At 37.6% G+C, this 22,994-nt stretch overlaps 1 protein-coding gene across 3 annotated transcripts; it reads left to right on the plus strand.

The window, feature by feature from the left end:
- The first annotated feature begins 1,237 nt into the window (after positions 1–1,237).
- dnajc5ga (DnaJ (Hsp40) homolog, subfamily C, member 5 gamma a) lies at positions 1,238–19,911 on the plus strand. 3 transcript variants are annotated; one of them, XR_005445341.1, is made up of 7 exons: positions 1,238–1,419; positions 8,957–9,084; positions 10,490–10,703; positions 11,505–11,661; positions 13,796–14,030; positions 14,786–14,825; positions 14,920–19,911. XR_005445341.1 is itself a non-coding variant. In XM_038726605.1 (7 exons), the coding sequence occupies exons 2-5, from the start codon at positions 8,966–8,968 to the stop codon at positions 13,969–13,971; spliced, it is 666 nt and encodes a 221-aa protein (XP_038582533.1). In that variant the 5' UTR covers positions 1,238–1,419; positions 8,957–8,965; the 3' UTR covers positions 13,972–13,974; positions 14,786–14,825; positions 14,920–19,911. The 3 variants fall into 3 exon arrangements, 2 of the variants coding, with proteins under 2 accessions (XP_038582533.1, XP_038582534.1); XM_038726605.1 differs by having other exon boundaries at positions 13,796–13,974; XM_038726606.1 differs by lacking the exon at positions 13,796–14,030.
- Positions 19,912–22,994: the final 3,083 nt, after the last annotated feature.

Consider the following 22,994-nt stretch of genomic DNA (forward strand, 5'->3'; position numbering starts at 1 on the left):
ATCATCAACTTTCAGTTTTAGAGGCAAACCCCATTTACAGCTAGTCCAGGTTGTTCAGGTGTAACACAAAAATAAATATGAATATTTCCCTAATGTAAGTAATACTTTACTTTTACTTACTACTTTTATGTGTAACACACTCTTTCACTTAAGCCTTTAATTGAACTATGTATTATAACTCATCAGGCTCCTATGATGTAAAAACATGTCATTCACACTAGCAATTCAAACAAAAAATACTGCCTGTGTGAGAGGACAAAAAGGTCCTCACTGTTCACATCCAACATCTTTATATACAGAGTTTATGGTGAATTTCTGACAGCCATTCTAGAAAAACAGTCATTTGACATCAAATTAAATAAGTGAAAAAAAGAATAATACAAATACAAAAATTATTTGTTACCTTGGAAATAATAGTGAATGTAATTGAAAGGACAGGAAAACGCTAGTGAGTGATCTTTGAGTTAAGGTTATTGTGTCAAAAATAAAAGAGAAAACAATTTGTTGATGGACATATAGTCAAAGAAACGACATCCTTGTCTCTATAAAGCTGTTGATGGTTAAACATTTTATAACTTTAGGCTCTAAACTCTCATTATACTGAGCAACATAATAACCCGAGTTTAAATGAAAATTTGCATGTGATGATTTAAAAAAGTGGGGTTACAATAAATGCTGCATTCAAGAACTGTCAGAGAATTCAACATCAAATCTAATTCACAAAGGTGCATGAGTGACTCAGCAAAGCTCTAAATGTTGTGGTAAAATGTGATGAGATTAAAAGAACAGAAATAAGTAAATTATAAAGTTGGGCTACTGCTGAGATGTTGATGGGCCAGGTAGGATACACCTCATGGCTCATAATTCCCTAAACTTTCCTGTTATTGTCAGATATTATATGGAAACAATGTGCTGATCTGTTTTAACTGTTTGTTTAATCTTATATTTCCACGGATATCTGCAGATATACAGACTAATCTCCTCTTTAAAGTACTGAAATATACATCTTTTGGTGAGTAACTGAGTTAAAACAGTTCTTACTGCATCATGCACGCCCTTTTTTTTCTTCTTCCTCTATATTTTCCGCTGATGCATGTCAGCTCTGTGATAATTAATTTGTGAAATAAATAAACAGATTATTTGATTTTTTTAGCGAAGGTGCTTGAAAGGTGGATTTTGGACGAAACCTTGAAAGCAACATCCTTTTCCGTCTTCATTCCCTGGAAGGAGGAATCAGCCAATCACAGTTCGTGTCCTTAGGCAGCGCACGAAGAAGCGACCCGGCGGCCACGGCAGGCTATCGCTTCTCGGCTACCGGGCTAATATGAGCCTTTAAATTGAGAGTTAAGATATTAAACCGGATGCCTCTATGATCCAGCTAACCTTACAGCGAGATATACAGTGTTCAGTTTGCGCAAGGTAAGGCATTTCGGCTGTACTAAACCAGCTAGCAAGAGTTTAGCTAACCGTGGATAGCTGTGACGGTCACGTAAGCCAAACTGCATGCAGAAATGTGTCAATTTAAGGTTGACTTGTTTCACAAGAAAGGAAGCTTAACTTTATTAGCGAGAAACTATATACGATTATTTTAAACATCTCATACAACATTAGGAAGCACTTTTAGTTCGGACACATGTCAAAACACCATTTTAAACGCATTTTCACAAGTGTAACACTGCACAATTGGAGGGCGGTGGCAGCGAACAAACGTGAACGACTGCTAATGAGGACCTGTAACGTTACTTCTGTTTAAATAAATGCTGCATGCATGTGTTTGGTGCACGGTGAATCAGAAACTCCTAATCCAAAGTTTACAATGTTTTTGTTGCTCATACAAATAAGGATTCATTAAATTGCTAATGTTTAAATGCATCTTGGTGTATCTTTGTCTTCACGCTACTTCTAGCTAAGTTAGCAAGTCGCTTAATGTAACGGGCCAAGAGTACTATCCGGTGTTTTTATACATTTATTCATGTCATTCAAGTCTTGCATTACATTAAATACTCTTAGTATTGCAGTGTGGCAGTTAGGTTAACTAATAGCTAACTAGATATCGTGGCCAGCATGAGTTTTCTTTGGTTGATTAACAAAGCCAGAGAAACAACCTATGACATAACAAGGAGAAGCAAGGTTTATTAAGTGTAATTGTATAAATGTTCCCTGTAACATTTATTTTTGAATGACTGGCAGTGGAATAGAAAGTATTTCTCCATGTGCAGAGAGATTAGCAAAGGATTAGGGCTCCACAAGGACAAACAGACGACAATCCTACTTCCCCCATACCGGGACCTTTCTCCCAGACCAGCAGCATGTGGCTTGATCATAACTTTATCTTTAAGTCATCTGTCTGTTAAGTTATGCGTTTATTTTGTTAATACGGAAACAAATGTTGCATCATCTGACTTGCCAGAATCAGGTTCCTGTATTGCAGGCTGTATGTGTGCATGCTCCACCGATCTAATGACCTAATTATGGAAATGGAGGCTTTCCTGCCCTGAACTAAGTCTCTGAGGACCCTCTTATCTCCTAGCGTGTGTTGCCTGGAGCAAGTTTTGTCAATCAGACCTTTTAGGTTGTAAACGTTACTGTTACCTTGCTGTAAATCAGGACTTGGGATTTCCTATTTCTCTCTCAAAAAAAACAAAATGTTCCTGTGAGACAGAGATGCAATTTAGGAGATTTGGTGTCTGTTTTTGCAAACTCTAGTTCCTGACATGACTTTAAATGAACCTGCCTGACCCATAGATTGTATTAAGATTGGATGCATTTAGAGTGTGTGTGATGTGCCTGCACAGTCCAATCCATTTCATTATATAGCACATTTTAAAAAACAGGTTTACAGAGTGCTGCACAAGGAATTAAACGTCCAACACATATAAAAACATGAACAACACACAAACAAATGGTTCACAAACAATGCAAAGGCAACAACAAAAGACCACTCTGCTCTCACGTTGGGTTTAAATCCAGGGAATAAAAGTGAGTTTTCAGGATACAGGATTTAAAAGTTTTGAGGCTGGGGGCCATTTTGACCTGTGGAGGTAGCTCTTTCTATGTTTAGGAACTAGCCGGAGCTGACCAGTGGACCATAGTGACCTCAAGGGGGTGTAGACTTGTAAGAGGCCTCAGATATAACAAGGTGCCAACCCTTTTAGTGATTTAAAAAAAAAAACAACAATAAGATCTTAAAATGTATTCTAAAATGGACTGGGAACCAGTGGAGTGAGGCCAGGAGGATGGGTGTAATGTGTTCACGTCTTGCGAATTCCAGTTAAAAGACGTGTTACTAACTGCAGGTGTAAGAGCCAATGTAAAGTGCATTACAGTAGTCCAGACGGGTTAAGATAAAAGAATTAATCACATGCTCAAAAAGCTTGAAAAAACAGTTCATTTTCAGCATGACATGTTTGAAAAATGAATCCGTATGCAGATGCATTGAGGTGAGATGGTCAAACCTATGTTTTGATGTCGTAATCAGGCCTTTACTGCGGACAGTTGTTCTAAATTCTTCCAGCGCACATTAGCAGATTGAATGCAAAGCACATCAGGACCAGTGGCTTTCTTACTTTTGACTTACCACCTTTGACCATAATGCAGCATTACAGTTAGAGCCATGGTTGGGAGGCTCAATTTAGGGGGTAAAAAAATTCTCCTGGACAAATTCACCATATTATAGTACACCCACCTGTATATTTTTATAGAAAAATTTAACTTCTTACAATTTCTGAACAAGCAGAGGTATTATTTTGATTTTGCTTGTGCGACTCAATAAGAAATCCACTTATTCACCACAGCTTCACACACACTACCTCACACTTTTTGATGGCTGGCTTATAGTTTTTAATTGTCATACCTGCTACCTGATGGGTCCCTGCACATCCTCTTAAGCTGACTTCCCTGCCATTTCCACAACTGAACATGCTGCACCATGGTAAAATAGAGTGCAGCCTTTGTTATTGTAAATGTAACGCAGTTTCAACAGACACAACATTTATAACATTATGCCACATGTATGGGAAGTGATTAGCTAATACAACTATGTAATCATATAATGAAAAGGTGTTGACCAATGAGGCTGATACTGATGTTGAATATTTGAACACAAACGCCTACAATCTTGAGCCTTAAAGTAAATCTGTTTTTAATTTTTAAAGAATTTTGACCAAGTTGCATACTAAGAGACATTTCACATTTGAAAAATCAACTTGTCAGTTTACTCTGGTATAGCTATTTTGTAAGTCACTTCGGGGTGCGTGGCCTTTGCTGATGTGATAACAGAGTTAACATGTCACACACTGTAGAAAGTTGTTGTTATTTTTAACAATAAAGAGGGCTATTTTAAGAGAAGCAGTATTACAGTCTATCTTAAGAGTTGTCTTCTTCACTGAGTAATCATTTTCATGGGAGCTGTTGTCCCATGATCTTCCTAATTAGTCAATTTTTGACAAGCACCTTTTATCTCAAGCGACAAAAACTCCTTATGAGCGGCACAAAGTAGGACTCTGGTGTCTTTAGTTTACTTTGATGCTCTGTTCTAATAATAGACTAATCTTTTTCACTTTGCCACTTTTGGGCTACGTGAGATTGAGCAAGCTTGAAGATTGGGTATGACATTTTTATTTTTTTAATACATACATCTACAAAATGTTTATATAGAAATCATGATTAATTACAATTTTCTGCATGTCTGTCAGTTTTTGTTATAACGATCAATCTCACCCTAAATCCACACATACCGGTTCTCTGACTCCCTCCCATTTTGTTTTTGTCTCTCAGCTGACAGTCTTTCAGCTAAAATAAAATCATGGTGAAGATAAACATCTGCACTTCATTAAACAAAAGAGTCTCAGTCAAATGCTTGGAAAGGAAGACAAAGGACTCTTGTGTGTGTGTCTCTAGTTTTAGTGACTGTGCTCGGGCTAGTGTTGTGTTATGGTTCATTTTCATCTGTCCTGTTAACGTGATAAATGAGTACACACAGGGCAGTTTTTTTTAAGTCTGAACCACGACGACTGCAGTTAGCTAATTAACCTAATAGACCTGGCTCAGTGCTACTCGATCGATAGCTCCAGTATGATGGCGGTTTGATCAGTGCACACCTCCTGTTGGCAGCAGCCTGCCGATCTTGAAGGTTTAAAAAAAAAGTGTCTTAAGTCCTCGTCTATGAAGCTGCTCTCTCCTGCCTGACTGCCCCATGGTTTGTGTGGCACGTTTGAAGAATTTGGGGTATTTACATGAGCTTTCTTGGCGTCAGCAGGCACGCCATCTGGGCCTGCAGCGTTTTCCATGGTTCAAAATAATAATGGCCTTTTTGATCTCCTCCTTTTGCATGCTTTGTTCCAATCAAGAGCCAGACTGGATCTCTGTTCTGTTTTTGTGCACTTCACGCTATCATTTAGGATAGTTGATTGAAATCACACTGTCATAGCTGCAGGTTATTTTCTGTATTAATCAATTAATCATTTAGTCTTTAACGCCTTAACTTTGCAAAGCCGGAAACATTAAATGTTTGGAGGCTGAAGCTGAAGCATGACTAATTTGTGAATGGAAAATCTTAATGTGGGACAGTGAGAGACATGTTTTGCAGTGCAATTTGTAATATAATATTCCTCCAGCAGTCTTATCTTGCCGAGATTATGGTACCTTTCACACATTTACACACTAATACATTTTTACTTTATTTTACATACCAAAAAACCTTTATTATTATTAAACATCATTAGAAAATAGATTAATTCCAGCCTGTTTATTTTTTTCTTTTCAACTATTTTTGTTGCCATTTTAAACACTGTTATTTTATTCCATATTCCAGTCCTGCTAAATCACTGCATTGTAGATGTGAGTAAATATATATTTTATATTTCTTTCTGCCAAAACCAGAAATAGTGACTTGAATCTGTGACTTGGTAAGAGAATAAAATTAGGCTAACCTACAGTGCCCTCGTTTACAATTACAAATTTAAGCAGTGTGAAGCTTAGTTTTTGTTTTCACAACAGGAGGCTTTTATCTAATCCGATGAGAGACAATGGAATCAAAGCTGCTTTCTCTTGCACTGGTGCAGCGTTATTAAAAGTCATAAGGGGAGGGGGGGCAAAAGCGAGTAAAGCGAGGGTGATCATCAGCACTACCATCACTATTAACATTCACTGCATGCGGAAATGATTCTTCCAAAAGATGCCCTCAGGAAGGGGATTTTATTTTAGCAAGTAAAAATACTCTGACTCTCAAATGATTGTTGAGAACACAACAAATGATGTGAGAGCAGTTGCGAACACTTTGCTGTCCCTAAATGACCTATAACTCACTGAAAGTTCAAGATTATGCAGTGAAATTTGACAAACAAGATGCACCAAGTTCATGTTGAAAGTTAAGCTAGTTTCATCAGCACTGTCCATCCTGTTGCGGATCCGTTTACTTTATGTTCTCTGTAGCACCGTGAAACTTGCTACGGTTGCCGTGATCTTTCCTTTAAACCATTAGACCCCTGATCACCTTTTAATGGACAAAACAAAGCAATTTGAAAACGTTGATTTCGAACAACTTAACGATTAGTAGAATAAAATATTCAACAGATTCATTTAATTAAAATGGTTAGCTTCAGCTTTAAACCCATGCCATCCTCTGTCAATCCAACTGCAATCTTTAATAAACTAAGAACATTATCTCGAACATTGGGAGGGAGTATAAAACCAACAGTTAGTCATACTGCAAGGGGTGAAACATCTTACTCTACTATTTCTACTCTCAAAGAGCAGATGACTTTTGAAATGGTTAGCTCAGCAGAAATAACAAATGCCGTCTTCATACAGCTCTAGCATTAGCTGAGGGTCACTGTGTTTTGTAATCAAAGGTCATCTGAGTTTTTAATCCTCCTCAAATCTGCCCACTTTGTAATATCTAAAGTAATAAATCCAAAGCAAATTGCCTACCATATGCCAGAAAACATGCCTCATGTCTATTCCTGTGTGAATAGACATTAGTAGTTTGGAGTCATATTTTCTTTTCTTTTATATTTGTTGCTTTACTTTCAGGGATTTCCAGGATTTCCTGAGCTTGTTTCCTTTTTTTTTTTTTTTTTAGACTATTAAGCCATATGGAGGTTGCAGTTTGGGCTGTTTTTAAGGCTGCTTTTAGCAGCTTTTACAGTCTGATTTTCTCTGTCTATGCTTTTTCCACCCCATACTGTATCAGACACAGCAATGTAGATGTGTGGACACACTGATTAGTTTGTTGTGGTATGGGTATATGTTGCCTGCCCGGGACATTGGCACTCTCTGACATGGACTCACAGGGTTAATCTGTGAGATCAGCAAAATGTAATCTTCTTTGGTCAACGACCCGCACAGAATTATTTGTGCAGCTGTGTGTTTGAACAGTAGCCATAGTTAAATAGAAATCCCTTTTTTTTATATATTGTAAATTTAAAGCACTAATTCAAATCTCTTGAACACTAATAAACAAACAAACAAACATAAGGTAATTATGGATATAATTAAAAAGTGTTTTTTATTTGTACATCTTAACCCAAGACGTCCAACTATGCACCTCAAATCAGGTCTTGTTAAACATACTCTGTCTGTTGGCTTGCAGATCTTTGGTGAAGTCTGCAGTTTTCTCTAAGCTGGGTGTCACTGGGAAGTGTAGTGTCAAAACAGCTTACACACAAATGACTGAATGAACCAGCACTAATTCTACTAGCTCAAAGGCTAAAAGCATTTTTTCTTTTGTCACTCCACAGCTGTCTAAAACTTGTCTAATTAAAGTCAGTGCAGCAGTCATCGTTTTAATGTTGTGATATAATGAAAAGTAGTCCTACCTGTCAGTGATATGTTTCATTTTAAACTAAAAATGTTAGATTTTTTGGACTGATGGTCAGCAAAAAATAGACATTTGAAGATGTTGCCTTAGGCTTTCTGAACTTGTGATGAACATTTTTCACGTTCTTGACATTTTTATGGACTAGTTCATTAGTAAATAATTTGGTGGGGGGATAATCAACAGATTAGTCAATACATGTAGATGCCTGCCCTGGGCAGACAACAGTCAGGGCCTGCTGCTCAGTCTCAGATGAAACAGCTGTGAACCCTGCTCTGGTTTTAATTTAAAAAACTGACTGTAGCTTATATAGAGTGTGAGAAACAAGAGCTGTACCATCAGTGTCTGACACTTTGACTGTGGCTGTACCTGTGAAATGACAATAATTGCTCTAAAAATAAAATGTATATTTTATATTTCAAGTTGCAGGGTTCACATTCCTTATGATGCACGGAGCAATGATTTTTGTCTGTAGGGAAAACGTTTTTGTCAGAGCACACTCGTCAGGATTCTCACCTAACCACCATGGGGAAGAATGTCTTGTGCTGATTAAAATCTTGCTCGTCATGATGCTGTTCAGGCAATGCGGTAGGCTCATTAGTGACCCTACCTTCTACAACTGCAGTGCAATAGGTTTAAGCGGGCATTAACATTGTAATCCTGGCCTTTTGTTTACACGAGGAGGGAGAGGAAGAAGTCCACCTCTGTACCTTGTAGAGATGTCTTTCCTTCTTATGATTGTTCCTGATTATTTCGAAAGCATCTCAGCCTTGGGAAGAACCAATGATTGGCTAGTTGAGGTGCTTTACATTCTTTTTTTACCCCTGTTGTCATTAGTTTGCTGCTGCAGAAACACAATTTCCAGATACTTACTTAAAGTTTCAATTTAATTTTGGTCTGTCTTTTCTGAATAGCTTCTAGGCCCTTCAGCACATTGTACATTTCTGAAACCCCTTCTATACTGACTTGATGTGCTTACTTAAAAATAAAATACACAAGCCAGGCTGCTTCTTTAGTGCATTTGAAACAAATGCATGACAATAGGCTGCAATATTTGATCTCTTAAGACCTCAGTAACATGTCGTCATCATGTTTACATGATTTTTAACTTGGTGATATATATTTTTCGCCTAATAACAGAGGTGAGCCATGGCTGAACATAACCCCACACGTCCCCAAAGGAAGATGTCCACAGCTGGGGAGAGTGTGTACAAGGTTCTAGGCCTGGAGAAAGGAGCGTCAGCTGAGGACATCAAGAAAGCTTACAGGTAAGCAGTCTGAACATTCAGTAATCTGAATTGCTCTTAATAAAACGCCTCAATAGTTTCTTCAGACAGAATTAGCTTCTCCAGAGTAGGCAGGCTAACCATATTGGGTATTATTACGTGAGGCATTTGCCAAAGCCTTTACTTTAATTTGAATAATCCTGTTCCTGATTGTTTTGGCAAGTTCTCCCTTACAAGTGGTCAGATTACTCAAGTGCTGTTCAGAGACATTCCTCCACCACTCGTGTTGCTAAAGAGCACATTTATGATGGTGCGAGTGGAGACACGCTGACAATAAGAGCATGTGCTAATAAGCAACTAATGATGATTTTAATTATTATCAAAGTGGATATTCCTTAACTTAAGAAATTAATTTGTGTGTGTGTGTGTGTCAGAGCCAAATCTGACATGTTAATATTGCTTTTTTTTGTTTCAACCAACAGTCCAAAACTTAATGCCATTACATTTATGGCAAACCTTCATCTTTGAAAAGCTGAAACCAGTTTGACATATTTGCTTGATAGTTATTTAGTTGATCATCAGTTGTCAAAATTTTTAAATAGGGATGCAACCTGCGATTTATTTTTATTATCAGTTAATCTAGTGATTTCCTAAATTACTTACTTAAATTAATTACTTATTTGGTCTAGAAAATGTCGTAATATTGTGAAAAGTGCCCAAGATGATGATAACAGCTAACAGTCTAAAAACATTTACGAGAGACAAAAAAAGGCAGTTAGGAATCTTTGGTACTTTGCTATAAAAATTACTAAAACAATTATGATTAAGTGATTATGAAAAAAGTAGCTGCTTTAATTTTCTGTCAACCCTACATCAATATCAACATTCTGACTTTAACTGTTAGAAATTAATCTATGGTGTAGTCTGTCATGATAGCTGGAATTTGCACTGAAAAAGGGTTGCATGTAACCTTATCACCTCTGCTTCCTGTGTTTGAAGCTTGTTACATGTCACTTAGTTTGTTTGTTGTTTTTGAACTTGAAGCTAGAGTGCAGGACTCAAATAACACAAATAAAGGTCCATTACATTCAAGGTTTCATGAAACAATCCTGATTAAGCCAAACACCGCCAGGTAAATCTCCTATTTTGCAGTTTTTAAATCTGGTCTCTGTGTCTTCCCACACTGGTGAACCAGTAGGGATGTGGGTTTTTTTTGTTTTTTGTCAGCCAGCAATGATTGTTTTGCCCCGAGCTGAAGTGTGGAGTAACCGTAGCGACAGCAGCAACTTAGTATGGCAGAGCCTAAAGTTCATAAGCTTTTGTGTAGGTTTAAATACTGTCCATTAACAAATTAAGGTATGACGATCCTAAAAACTAAAATATTTTCCTCTTGTACGTGCTTCACTTTGCTTTATTTGATTTCCCGTGTGCTCTTCTCTCCTGTCAGGAAGCTAGCACTGAAGTACCACCCAGACAAGAACCCGGACAACCCGGAGGCAGCGGAGAAGTTCAAGGAAATTAACAACGCCAACTCTATCTTAAATGATGAGACCAAGAGGAAGATCTACGATGAGTATGGCTCCATGGGCCTGTACGTGTCAGAGCAGTTTGGAGAGGAGAGCGTTAAATATTACTTCCTCATGTCCAAATGGTGGTTTAAGGTTGGTGCATTGGTTTGATTTCAATCTATATGGATTTTAAAGGTGACACTTTGTGCTACATTTGATAATTTTGTTTCAGTTACTTTGGTTAAGTGCTTTTTGTACACTGTCGGTGTAATATTGATCAATTCTACAGCGAGAAACTATTGTTAGCTTCCAAATGTTAATTTGGGAAGACACTGCCACAATATATTTTTGTATTTGTATCATTTGTTTTTTATTTTTGTCTATTTGTAGAGCCTTAATGTGTTCACATAACATGTGCTTAACACAATAACATCAACACCTGTACAATCTAATGCAATCGACTGCAATAGGCCACCAATAAATGTGCCAGATACCATCGTTTAGGCAAAGTTTATTGTGCTATATTTCACTACAGGGTGGTTCTGTCTTTTTGTGTGCGCCCTTCACACAAAGTGGCTGTTTATTTCCTTTAAAATTTGTTTTCCTAAAATGAAGTGAAACATTTCCAAGGCAAATTTCTGGCTCTTGGGTCTGAATCAGATTACTAAATTTGAATAGGTTTATTTTACTCACTTATACTGGGTCAAAAACATTTATTACTGTTGTAGACTACGATTTCAAAAGTACCTTCCACTTGTTTTCACACATGCGTCCTAAAATATTCCATGCAGACAATTATACAAAAACCTATATTTCTAGTCTGTTTTACAGGATTAAATAAACAAAATTTCGTAACATTAATAATTCAGAGATAAAAACAGCTCTTCCTGTTTGCAGTCATATGGCTGGATGTTGTTTTAAAAGTTGGATCTGTTTGCTTGTTCACTCCTGCAGGGTCTGGTACTGTGCTGTACTATGTTCACCTGCTGCTGCTGTTGCTGCTGCTGTTGTTTCTGCTGTGGGAAATGTAAACCACCTGACGATGATGAAAACTACCAGTATGTCGACCCTGAAGACCTGGAGGCCCAAATCAAAGCAGAGCAGGATGGAGGTGAGCGGCTGGTTAACTTAGTTATGGTTGAACTGTTAAACGACTTTTAAATTACTTTTGTACATTGGTGTAACAGATGTGCAGGTCAGGAACGCTGATGTTCTTCCTAGTTGGTGCGTATTATATTGCGTAATTCTGCTTTGTGAGTGCCTACTGTACATCCAGGAGACATTATCGGCTCCCACAAGGCAGCAAAATGAACCACCTCCCATTATCCGAATAACATTCACATTGGATCATAGATTGACACATGCAGGGTATGAGGTCCTTTAACTGTAATGCATTTAATACACCTTATACTTCATCCATTAACCATAGTGCAGTTGTTGTCATGTACAATATGAAAAGACTAAAAACCCTTTTCCTATACTTAAAATGTACACATTATTTCATGTGAATTGATGGCTTTAGTTTTAAAGTATGAACCGTTTGTTACTTGACAAAATCACTGGGGATGCACCGGAATGAAAATTGTTGGCCGAGGCCAAAATCAAATATAATGAAAAACTTTGCCGAATCCCGAACAAGGTTTTTCACATTTTTTGTGAGAAAATGACGTTTCAGTGGATTTACCATAAAGGCTTGAATACGTGTGCGCTCCAAATTTAGGTGCGGCTAGCTTAATTGCCTTCTCAGAAACGAGTGACAGAAACAGTCAAAGCGGGTCAGACCGTTTGTTGCCTTTTTTTTAAGAAATCAGCCACAGATGGAGTGGATGTGCTAGGAGACAATTCAGCAGAACAGTGTCTGCAAATGGCGATTTTTGCATCTTTCTCGGACACTTTAAAATGCTTCCACACTGCCGATATGTCAACGTAATTGTTCAGTAAAATCTATTCGGTTTTTTGACATATATGGGCGAATACCGAAAGTGCTTTTTTTTGGGGGCGGCTATTTTCGCCCGATTAACTTTCGTTGCCGAACGTTTGGTGCATCCCTACTTAATCTTGATCCATTAACCATAGTGCAGTTGTTGCAATCAGAAAATACTAAACAATGCCTTTTTCCTATAATTAAACATGAAAACTTTATTTCATGTGAATTAATGGGCTTAGTTGTAAAGTATGAACCGTTTGTTACTTCATAAAATCACACACAGTGAACATTTGCATGTAATCATGTATTGTTTCTTCAATTTTATTATGGTCACTGTTGAACTCTGCGGTCAGATCAATCCGTTCAACACGCTGTGAGAACAGAGTGGAGGGTCACTTCTCTAAGAGGGAGAGAATAAGGCCATTTGTAGCATTGTTTTGAAAACAAGGGTGCGAACTCAATAGATTACGGAAAATGTGCGACAGTTACTCAGAGACCTGAGTAAAAAGAAAAACAATCATAGTCAGACAAAATAACAGGACAAATGAATAATCAGACAAACGTACAGCATCAGTGACAATCACAGAAATCACTAAATAGATTCAAAGTTTAAAGTCAGCCAGATTCACTTGTGACATTCAAGTTTTAAAATCTCATGTAATTCATTCCAGTGGTATTTATTCGAGGGATAACTAGAGTTAAATAGTCCTGAGATCTGGTTTGGTGAGCTGTGGGGGTTTTTTTTTTGTTTTTTTTTATTTGAAAGGAGAAGTGAAATATGGCGACAGCTTTTGCAGGAGACCTTTTTTATAAATAAAAATGATAGAATATAGTTCTCCTCTTTTTGCTAGTGAGGACCGGACTACTTTTTCAAATAGTACACTATGATGAGTACGATATTTATCTCCTGCAATGAAACACAATGACAAACTGAAAGTTGTTTTTAAGGTGGAGCAAGCAGCGTGAGAATAAAGGATATCTCCATTGTCAAGCACAGACATGATGGTTTTCCTCTCATCAAGACAAATAGGCTTTATTCTTATGTAAGACTGCCATTTTTAGTTTCTGTGCCAGTTGCTCCACATGCTGTTAAGAAGTGAGACAAATGTCGAACTGTCTCATTGGACAATTTCTTGCTTTAAATCCAGTAAAACCGCAGTAGCTTGAATTCAAGGCCATTAATGCTGAAACGGTGTCTGTAGGAAAATTAGTGTTGAACGTAAAAACTAACCAACCCAAATGCCTTCTGTTGCTTCACCAGTGAATTTAACATGCTCTCACGCCACAGGATTCGTGTTTTCATGCTCCCATCCAACAGGTTACACAGTAATCATAAGCCAGCCAACATCTAATCTGGGTCCAGAAAGCCCAGAAGGCCAGAGTCAGCCCATCCCCCTGCCAATGCCCATGCCTCCACCTGAGCCCCAGTTGTCGACCTCGGCCAGTCCAGCAGGGGAAGAAAACCCTGGAGAGACCTTACCAGAGTCAAAATGACTCGTAAGAGCCACCTCGTCTGATTTATGTATCAGGCCGTCGTACATCCGTCTTGTCTTGTATGAGAAGTTGTTTTCATCCTTGGTGTTGCCAGTCCATGCTTTTCAGCTGCCTGCCTTTACATGGCTCATCACTGCTCCCTCACTCATCCATAACAAATACCCTGTGCTGTCCAATTACCACTCTCACGCATATTTACTGCAACGCTCTACGTGCATGTTTTTTTTTTTTTTTTTTTTAAGCTGTCCATATGCTTGTTGTTGTTACATTAAGGCACCGTACTGTCAGAAAATATGCATGGCTGAATTAATTACTGTAGCTTCAACCTTTTATGCTGTACTGTTACCTATATTGTCATCATCTTGTGCTTACCTCTTGTGTTTGATACTTAAATAGTCAGACAGGAAATTCTTACTACCATGCAGAGAACTGAGGAAGCCATTCAAATGAAACGTATAGCATTAAGTCAGTATTGTATTCCTGAGATTAGATTTCAAATGGAAATACAAAAATGTTTCTTTGTGGACAGTTTCTTTGCACTGCATGTCCTCTCCTAATCGGTCTGCATAGCCAAAAAATAACAGACGTGCAATTTAATTTACTGTTGATGTTCTTTCTTTTTTGCCAATTTACAGTTTAGAACCGAAGCTGTTTTTATCAGAAATAGTGAGGTTTTTATTGTGGTCTGGACTGTAAAGGTTTTGAAATTAGCTTTCTCAAACCTGCAGATACTCTGAATGAAATTTTTTTTTCTCAGAACTGTGTTTAAAGATGTTATGACTAATTTGACTGAAACTTTGTTGTCATCCCACAGGAAAGTGACGGTGTGAATGAGCCTCAGTTAGTGGAAGCAGGTAAGATGCTGAAGTTAGCACTTGTGTCTGCGGCTGATTACTGAATACAGTTGCTGTTTATCTCAGTTTGACCTATACTTCTTTTCCTCTTTAGCCTTTCGAGCCCCTATTATGATCCAGCCACATTTGACTGCTGCCAGCGACGTAGAGATCAACCAGCCCAAAGCCACCAGCCAGCCCAGGCAGACACTTCAATCCTGATTCCTTCAACCTACCTGATCTACCCACTGGACAACACCTGCAAGGTGGGCACTTAAAGGCTCTTGGCCCCCTCCATGGAACTCAAGTTATGGAGGAGCCTACATGCAAATTAACCCACTAGCTTGGCTCTGCAAAATTTTAGTCCCCTTTCTTGTTCCAGCTTGCCACATACTATATAGCCTAGCCTGGGCTAGATGTGATCTTGTTAGCAGTTCAGTCATTCAGGGCTAGGCTTGGCAACATGCCTGGGCTCCACTAATCTGTTCCTGTCATCCCATTACAACCAGTAAGGATGTGACACTGGGCAGGAAGATTGCAAAAACAGGGGCATACGAAGGCAAAAAACATGGTCCTCACAATTAATCTGCTATCCAGACCAGGACAGGAATGATTGTTTTTTGTCTCTCTGCCCAACTCTCCCCGTCTACCTCCATTTTGGACACCGCTGGTCACCAAGAGGACTTTTCTTTTTCACATTTCTCCCTCTTTAACTTGTTTTGGAGTTGTCTTTCAAAAATAAAAACAACAAGGCTTTTTGGGTCAATAACTCCTGCATGGAACTGGATGCCAGGTGTGGTGTGTACACATCAGAAGCAAACAGCACGATGGTGTGGGTGTGGGGAACCTTTTTTTTATTTTATTTTTTTTATCCCTCTTCTTCCTTCTCCTTCAATCTTGTTTTTAACAATCGCATTCAGTTAAATGCATTACCCCCCTCTCTGATGTCCATCCTTTAAATACGCTCTTGCTGCCAAGTGTGGTGACAAAAAAATATTCTTTCAAAGGAAGCAGGAGCACTAACGGTCGCTTCACAGAGCAAAGCTCTCAATCGGGACACAACTACATTTCACATGAATACACCAATGTGAAGGGGGAGGGAGGAGAGCGAACAGAAGTGACCGTGGAACTGACATTCACAGATTTTGTCTTTGATGTTCAATGTCTGAGCCAAAACCTGGAGCTGAAGATTTAGAGCATGGATCAGGAGTGAAGCTGAGGCTGCCCTCCCCAGAACAGCATGTATTGTTTTTTCCCGGATGCATGCCCCCTACTGTACAGCACTGGAATACAGTACGCAGCCCAAACCACAAAACGTGAAAGAACAGCCTAGCCTAACCATACAGACGTACAGACTCTGGTTACACACACTAATGTAGAAACAAACACTGTAGTATGTCATCGTGTACCAACATCTGCTAAAAATATACAACCCCCAGCATAACCTATTAACTGAAATGGACAATGACGGATGCCACACCGTGGAAACTTTTTATTTTTAAATTGAATCATGATTTTTTTCAGATCATTGCACTCCTTGTTGTGTTGTAGTCATCGCACTATTTGGTAGACCAAAGGCAACAGCTCCATGTAGCCTGCCAACCAACGATGACTCTGGTCGAGGCAGACAGTCTCTGAAAATGCCATTTGCTCTGTAAGCCACAGTTCCGTTTGTCAAAGTTGTTTGTATAATATGCATTTGGGTCTATGCACCTTGTGAAGTGGGTCTGTTGCTATTTCATATGGTTTTGTTTTTTTGCCTCTGTTCAAGTTGAAAATCTTTTGTTGTACCTCTTATTTCTAAAACTACAGAAACCATTAACTTTAAAGCTTGATAATCTACAAACTCGGGTCCAGATTCACTAAGACTGCATTGTAAGGACAATCTTCTGATTTTACTGCACCTCAGTTACCTGACTCCGTTTTCACTTTTCATTGACTTGACTTGAAAAGAGCACAGAGCAATCGATCAACTCTTTACTAGACTTTTCGGGCACTCTTATTTTACAGGACTAATCCATTAAGTCCTGCATCTTTTCACCATAAATCAGCTTAGTCTTGAGTTTCTAAGAAAACTCTTTCACCTGCTCCCTGACAGTGATGTGCCTTGAACAATAATTTGACCTGTGACTGAAAAAACTCTTGATGCAACATTTAAATGTCTCACGTACGTATGCGAGAGTATTGTGTTGGTGTCTTGTTTAGCGTGACTTCACTTATAAATAAAGTTGGGGGGTGAGACAGGTACATGGCCATGACTGGTGAAAAGAGGCGATTTTCATTTGTTCTGCACCGTAGCTTTTCTCACTGTATTTTTGTGATTTTTCATCGCTCTGTCATTTGGTCATGTATTATTGCTCTTTCCTGTGCAAACCTTCAGTGAATCTGGACCAGTGTTGTTGTTTCACCTGCACCGAACTGTATGTTTACCACAGCGACCAGAGGTCTTTTGAGATGATCCTGACTTTAGCGAAAAACGTTGATACACTTGGTCTAAAACACATTTTCACTTTTTTAAGTCCCATTTTCCTTTCGCTGGACATGCTCACTCAAGGTTTTAGACCACTCTTTTGTTTGTTTAACATTTTCCCTTTGGAACTTAGTCAAGATAGAAAGGAGCATTTGCCCATCAAAACAGTTTTGTCTACATGGTCAAACGTTAAGCTGCAGCTAACAATCATTTTATCCCTTTGTCTGTATAATGTCAGAAAATAGTAAAAATGGCCATCACAGTGTCCCAGAAGGAAAGGTGACATTTTCAAATGTCTGCTTTTTGGACAGTCTGTTGGACATAAACAAAGACATTTAGTTACTATCGTGTAAGACAGAGAAAAGCAGCGAATCATCACATTTGCTTGAAACAAAGTAGAATTTTTGCTTGATAAATGACTCAAATGATTACTCAGTTAATTTTCTGTTTCTGCTCTTACATTAGGACACTAGAGGTTCTTGATTGAGTTACTGCCCCAATCACAAGAAAGCTGTTGTCAGGATTTAAGTTGGTGCAGCACTGTGCTGAATTTTGTGGGGACTGATCTGTCTGTATAAAGGGCTATTAAGAGTGGTGACAGGTTGTGTTAATCTAATTAGTTAGCTGCTCAAATCGTGGCTGTGTTCCATGTACATTCAGAAGTCAACCCTGGTGTGGTCCAGCTCAAAAGGAAAAGTGGATTTGTTTCCCCTCTAACCACTAAATATACCGTTCACCCTGCGAACTGTACTGAGTATTGTTTACTCTAGTTTTCCACTTCTTAACCACACAGGTGCTTTGATAGATGTAACACACTTCTTCTGGAACGTGAGGATTATTAATCTTGTAACATAATTCTGGTGAGCATTTGTGCCAGAATACATTGTCTGCCACTTTAACATTACATAACACATAAATCTGCAGGTTTTTTGTTTGTTTGTTTACATTCAAAGCTTCTCAAAGCTTTTCAAATGAAGCTTTGAATGCCTGTCATCATATTTTATGACGTCATCACCCTATTCGATTGTCAACAATATAAACGAAGCTTCGAACTATTCGGTACTACCCTACATGGACACCGAAACATTCTCATGTCTACCTAACTACAGTAAAAATGTTAAGCCAAATCTACCTGGGTTTTTTAAAGGAATAGTTTAACATTTTTGGGAAAAAAGCTAGGCTAGCTGTTTTCCCCTGTTTCCAGACGTTGTGCTAAGCTAACCATCTGCTGGCTGAAGCTTCATATTTACTGTACAGACATGAGTGATCAATTTTCTCATCTAACTCTCAGCATGAAAGCATATTTCCAAAAATGTTCAACTATTCCTTTAAACTTATTTAGACTTATTTGAGTAGAACAAAACATTTTTTAAATGCTTGAAATGAAATAAACATTTGCGATTGTTTACTTTAGTCATTTGGATGTCAAAAGGTTGATGTGCTGTGGAGAATGATTGCCTAGTGCAGAGTACTGTTGCTTGTAGGTGAATTTTTGCAACTTTTAAATAATTTTCTCCCTTTCTGGTGGCAGGGTTGTTTTTCTCCCACAGTAAATAAACGCCATAGTGTGTCTGTGTATGAAGCTGAGGTAGATGTAAAGTAGGGACACAACACTACAGTTAAACTTTTCTCACAGCTTCTAAAACTCCTCAATATTGCCTGGTGAACTGCAATAAACTAATTTAGAACTACACTAGATGTAGGACCAGCAACCAAGGTCTTTGTTTCATTTTGTGGATTGCAAAAAGTTCATAAACCAGCTTAGATATCTCCATCACTTTATTTTGGCCCTGTCGTTGATGGATTACATATCATCTTGTATTTCTCAGAGGAACTTGACGGTCATCACTTCATCTCAATTTTTTTTTAACCATCGAAAGCCAAAACCTTTTTTTTTTTTTTTAAGTGTCCCATAACATTTCAGGAATAATTATGTTTTGTCTTTCTCCAGATCTTCTGTAATCAAATCACTTAAGTGTAAAAGCGACGAGGTCATGGAGCACTGAAAGAGAGACATATTATTTATTATTTTTGTAATTGTTGTAATAACTCATTAAACAGAAAAATAACTGACAAAATTCCTTATTGTTAATGGACATCTTTTATGAATTAATGTCTGTTTTAACAGTGTACATACATTTTTATTTTATTTTTTATTGTCACATAATTTAAACTTAACATTTCTAACGGGGGTTCTGGTGGGGGTCAACTTGCGTGTTAAATGAGCAGCTCAGACTCAAGTTATTTGTGTTTGTACTTTAAAATACTGGCTTAAATGCTCCATGCTAACCTGTTAGCATACACTGTGTTTAGCAATACAAACTACACGCTTATGTATGCTAAAACAGTTAGCGTGGAAGTAACGTTCTTCCAGGGACAGACGGATGATTTGATTATTCTAATTACTCGGTCGACCAGTGGGACAATCTGCCAAAATTGCTCCATTTCTTTTAAATGTGAGAAGAAAATATTATATTGAACTTGGAGTAGAAGAACATGACAAACACATTTTATTAATGTAGATAAAGTTTTTTTTGGGGTTGGGGGGGTGTGTCACTCACTGTTGTGGTTCCATGTAGATGATCTGTAAATGAGTTGTTATGAAATTCAACCAAATAAAAAAGGGGGATTTTATAACTTCCTGTCTCTTTGTTTGTCTTGTGTTTGATCTTGCATGTGAAGTTTTGTCATATTGTTAAGCATTTTTACTGCATTTACTTTCAAACATTAAATAAGTTTGGTGGTGTTTTAAGTTAATGTATTGAATAGGTCTCATGAAAAGACCACAACCAGCAAAATCTTAGTTCGTGTGGCACTCAGCTGCAAGCCCATTTTTTCCTTCTGAAGACATAAATCTTTCAAAACGGGTCACAAATATATAGTTTCATTCAGTAATTTCCTAAAACAGCTGGCCACTGTATCATCATATCACCAATTTCAATCACATAACCTCATAACATAATAATTTACACTTATTGCTTTCATAATATAATTAAAGCAGAAAAAAAGTCATCACTCTTTGTTGTGTTTGATTCTAAATCTGGTTGAAGCTTCATATTTACTGTACAGACGAGAGTTATATCAATCTTCTCATCTAACTCTCAGCAAGAAACTAAAAAAAGCGTTCTTCCCAAAATCCCCCCAAGTTGTTTTTTTTTTTTTAAATGCTTGGTAAATCAGACAGAGAATGATTGCCTAGTGTAGAGACGGTGTTGCTTGTACATTAGGTGACTTTTTGTACTTTTTAAACAATGTAAATAAATGCCATAGTGTGTCTGTGTATGAAGCTGAGGTAGATGTAAAGTAGGGACACAACACTACAGTTATTTTCTCACAGCTTCTAAAACTCCTCAGTATTGCCTGGTAAACTGCAGTAAACTAATGTAGAACTACACTACATGTAGGACCAGCAACCAAGGTCTTTGTTTCATTTTGTATTGCATTTACTCATACATATTAATGACCAACATCTTAGTCAGCTGGCCAATGTAGTTTTTGCCAAATGTACTCAAACAAGAGTAAATAGTGCATTTGTTGGACTATTTTTAGGGCGGATTAATCCATATTTAGTGCTCTGCTGAGTATTTGGGGCAGCAGGATGGTGTATGTGGGACTGAGTCAAAGTAAACAACAGTGATTAATAAAGGAATAGTGCTAATTCCTTTGAGCCATAGAGCACAGGCAGTACTTGTTAGTAGGATCAATTCATTGTTGGTGTTTGGTCTTTCCATTGGATTTGTTGACAGAATATCACCTTTTAAGCTGGACAGCCTGAACTGATGCACAATGATTACCCGAAACCATAAAAATGAAGCTGTTAATAGAGAGGCGTGAATAGGTGTGTGTTGCTAACTGCAGCAGTCCTGCACTCCAAAGCCTATAAATAGACTAATAATCCTATTAATAGTTTAGTCTCCTTAGCCAGCTCCATTTTGTTGATTAGCAAATACCTTGTGTGTTTGGTCGCAAGGAACTGACCTCATTGCTATCTACTCGCTTCACAGGAAGCTGATGAAAGGGCAGGAGAAAGTGTTTCTGGGTGGAGGTGATTATGGGCAGACCAATGTTTACATTTAAAATAGAATCTGGTGTAGACTGATAGGGTGCATATAATTCAGTTTTATGACGTATTTACTGCGTAATTACTGTTTTACAAGACAATTTTCTAGCTTGACCTTTAAACACTAGTCAAATGTTTTGATAATATTGTAAATTATTGCTTGAATTTATTTCTGGTCTGAATCCCTGAAAAACTTGCATTAATCTATTCATTCATTACCTCTGTCATGAAGGAAATGTATTTTTTCCCATTCGTTAAGGTTTAAGTTTCCTTTTTAGTATATTTGGTGGAAAGTTGAAAGTTAGGCCACAAGACAGAAAACAGGATTGTTTTTTTGGTGTTGCTCTAAAAGGTTTAGGATTAAGATAAGACATTTTTACTACACTTTTAATGGAGAAATTGCAATTAAAATTTAATTGCAGGTCTATATATTTGAAATACCAGTTTCAACATTGATTTAGACATTCACTAAATACAATATTTCTCCTAATCCCATTAAATAAATTAGGAAAACCGTAGATGTTGTACATGATTCAAATAAATGTTCTCTGAATTCTAATTGAATGTTTTCTTTGAGTATTTTTTGTTTTGAGAACCACCATGGCCGGCATTTCCATTCAGCTTTAGCCTAATCTTAGGATCTAGTTACTAACAGGCTCTCTTTCTCTGTTTTATTTTCATACTGCTGCTTCTGGCTTGATGACTCAATCAAACACACTTCACATTTTATATTTAGCATGTCCCTAGTGAGATGTATAGATGCCCAATCTTTATAAATACATTTGATTAATGTTTAGCTTGTCCTTTGTAAAGTTGTCTCTCCACAAGGAGGTCAGGGATCACCAACATAACATTAGCATTATTCATAAGCCTGTGCTCTGATTGACTGGCTTTATTACAGATACCACTCCTGTGACAGTTAGGAAAGCTGTTTAACAAGACAGGCTTGTTTTAGAGCAAGAAACTTTAAGAGTGAGGTTGCTTTACAGGGAAACACAAAATATTTAAATATATAAAACTTTATATTGTTTTGTAGGGAACAATATAAACAGGAAAACTTATACAGTACAAAGGGTGTGTGATGTGGTGACTGTGACCGGGGGAATCTTGTTTATTTATTTGAACTATTTTGAAAAGAATTGCCTTGTTTTTTGTCTGATATGTACAAAAATGAGTAGACCGTAAGGACTCAACTAGGTCTTACTTTTATATTAGAAAGTGAAGCGGTTAGTCTAATCGTAACTTTAAGTTGATTGTCTTTTGACTCACTGAAATCATGACAATTTGATTATGTGTTATCATTTTATGAAATTATGATTCCATGCGAATTTTTAAACACAAGCAAATTGAGTCACTGAAGTTTTACTTTCAAACCAGTTAAGTTGTGTCAAATGTAAGCCTAATATAAGAATTTAACTAAATAATAATAAGTGTGGTAAACATATTATAAGTATTGTTTTCAAGCATATCCTCCAGCCCTGATAGAAGCTAATGCCCCCAAAACCTGGATAAACCTGGATAAAAACCGAAGAAATAGATGTAGCTTTTGTAACTGATAACATGATATTGCAAACACATTAGCTTGACTTCAGTTATGCATAATCATAAAGAGATTTGTTTTCTTTATTGGTTCTTGGTTGGCCAACAAGACACATTTTAC

The sequence above is a fragment of the Micropterus salmoides genome, unplaced genomic scaffold (assembly GCF_014851395.1).
Source record: "Micropterus salmoides isolate LMB-PRFRI ecotype aquatic unplaced genomic scaffold, ASM1485139v1 Ms_hic_scaffold_18, whole genome shotgun sequence".
In the NCBI taxonomy this organism is placed as follows: domain Eukaryota; kingdom Metazoa; phylum Chordata; class Actinopteri; order Centrarchiformes; family Centrarchidae; genus Micropterus; species Micropterus salmoides.

Coding starts and splice junctions, on each gene's coding strand:
- dnajc5ga (XM_038726605.1), top strand. CDS start 8,966: ATGGCTGAACATAACCCCACACGTCCCCAAAGGAAGATGTCCACAGCT. Junction 10,704..11,504: donor TGTCCAAATGGTGGTTTAAG/GTTGGTGCATTG, acceptor TCACTCCTGCAG/GGTCTGGTACTGTGCTGTAC. Junction 11,662..13,795: donor CAAAGCAGAGCAGGATGGAG/GTGAGCGGCTGG, acceptor CCCATCCAACAG/GTTACACAGTAATCATAAGC.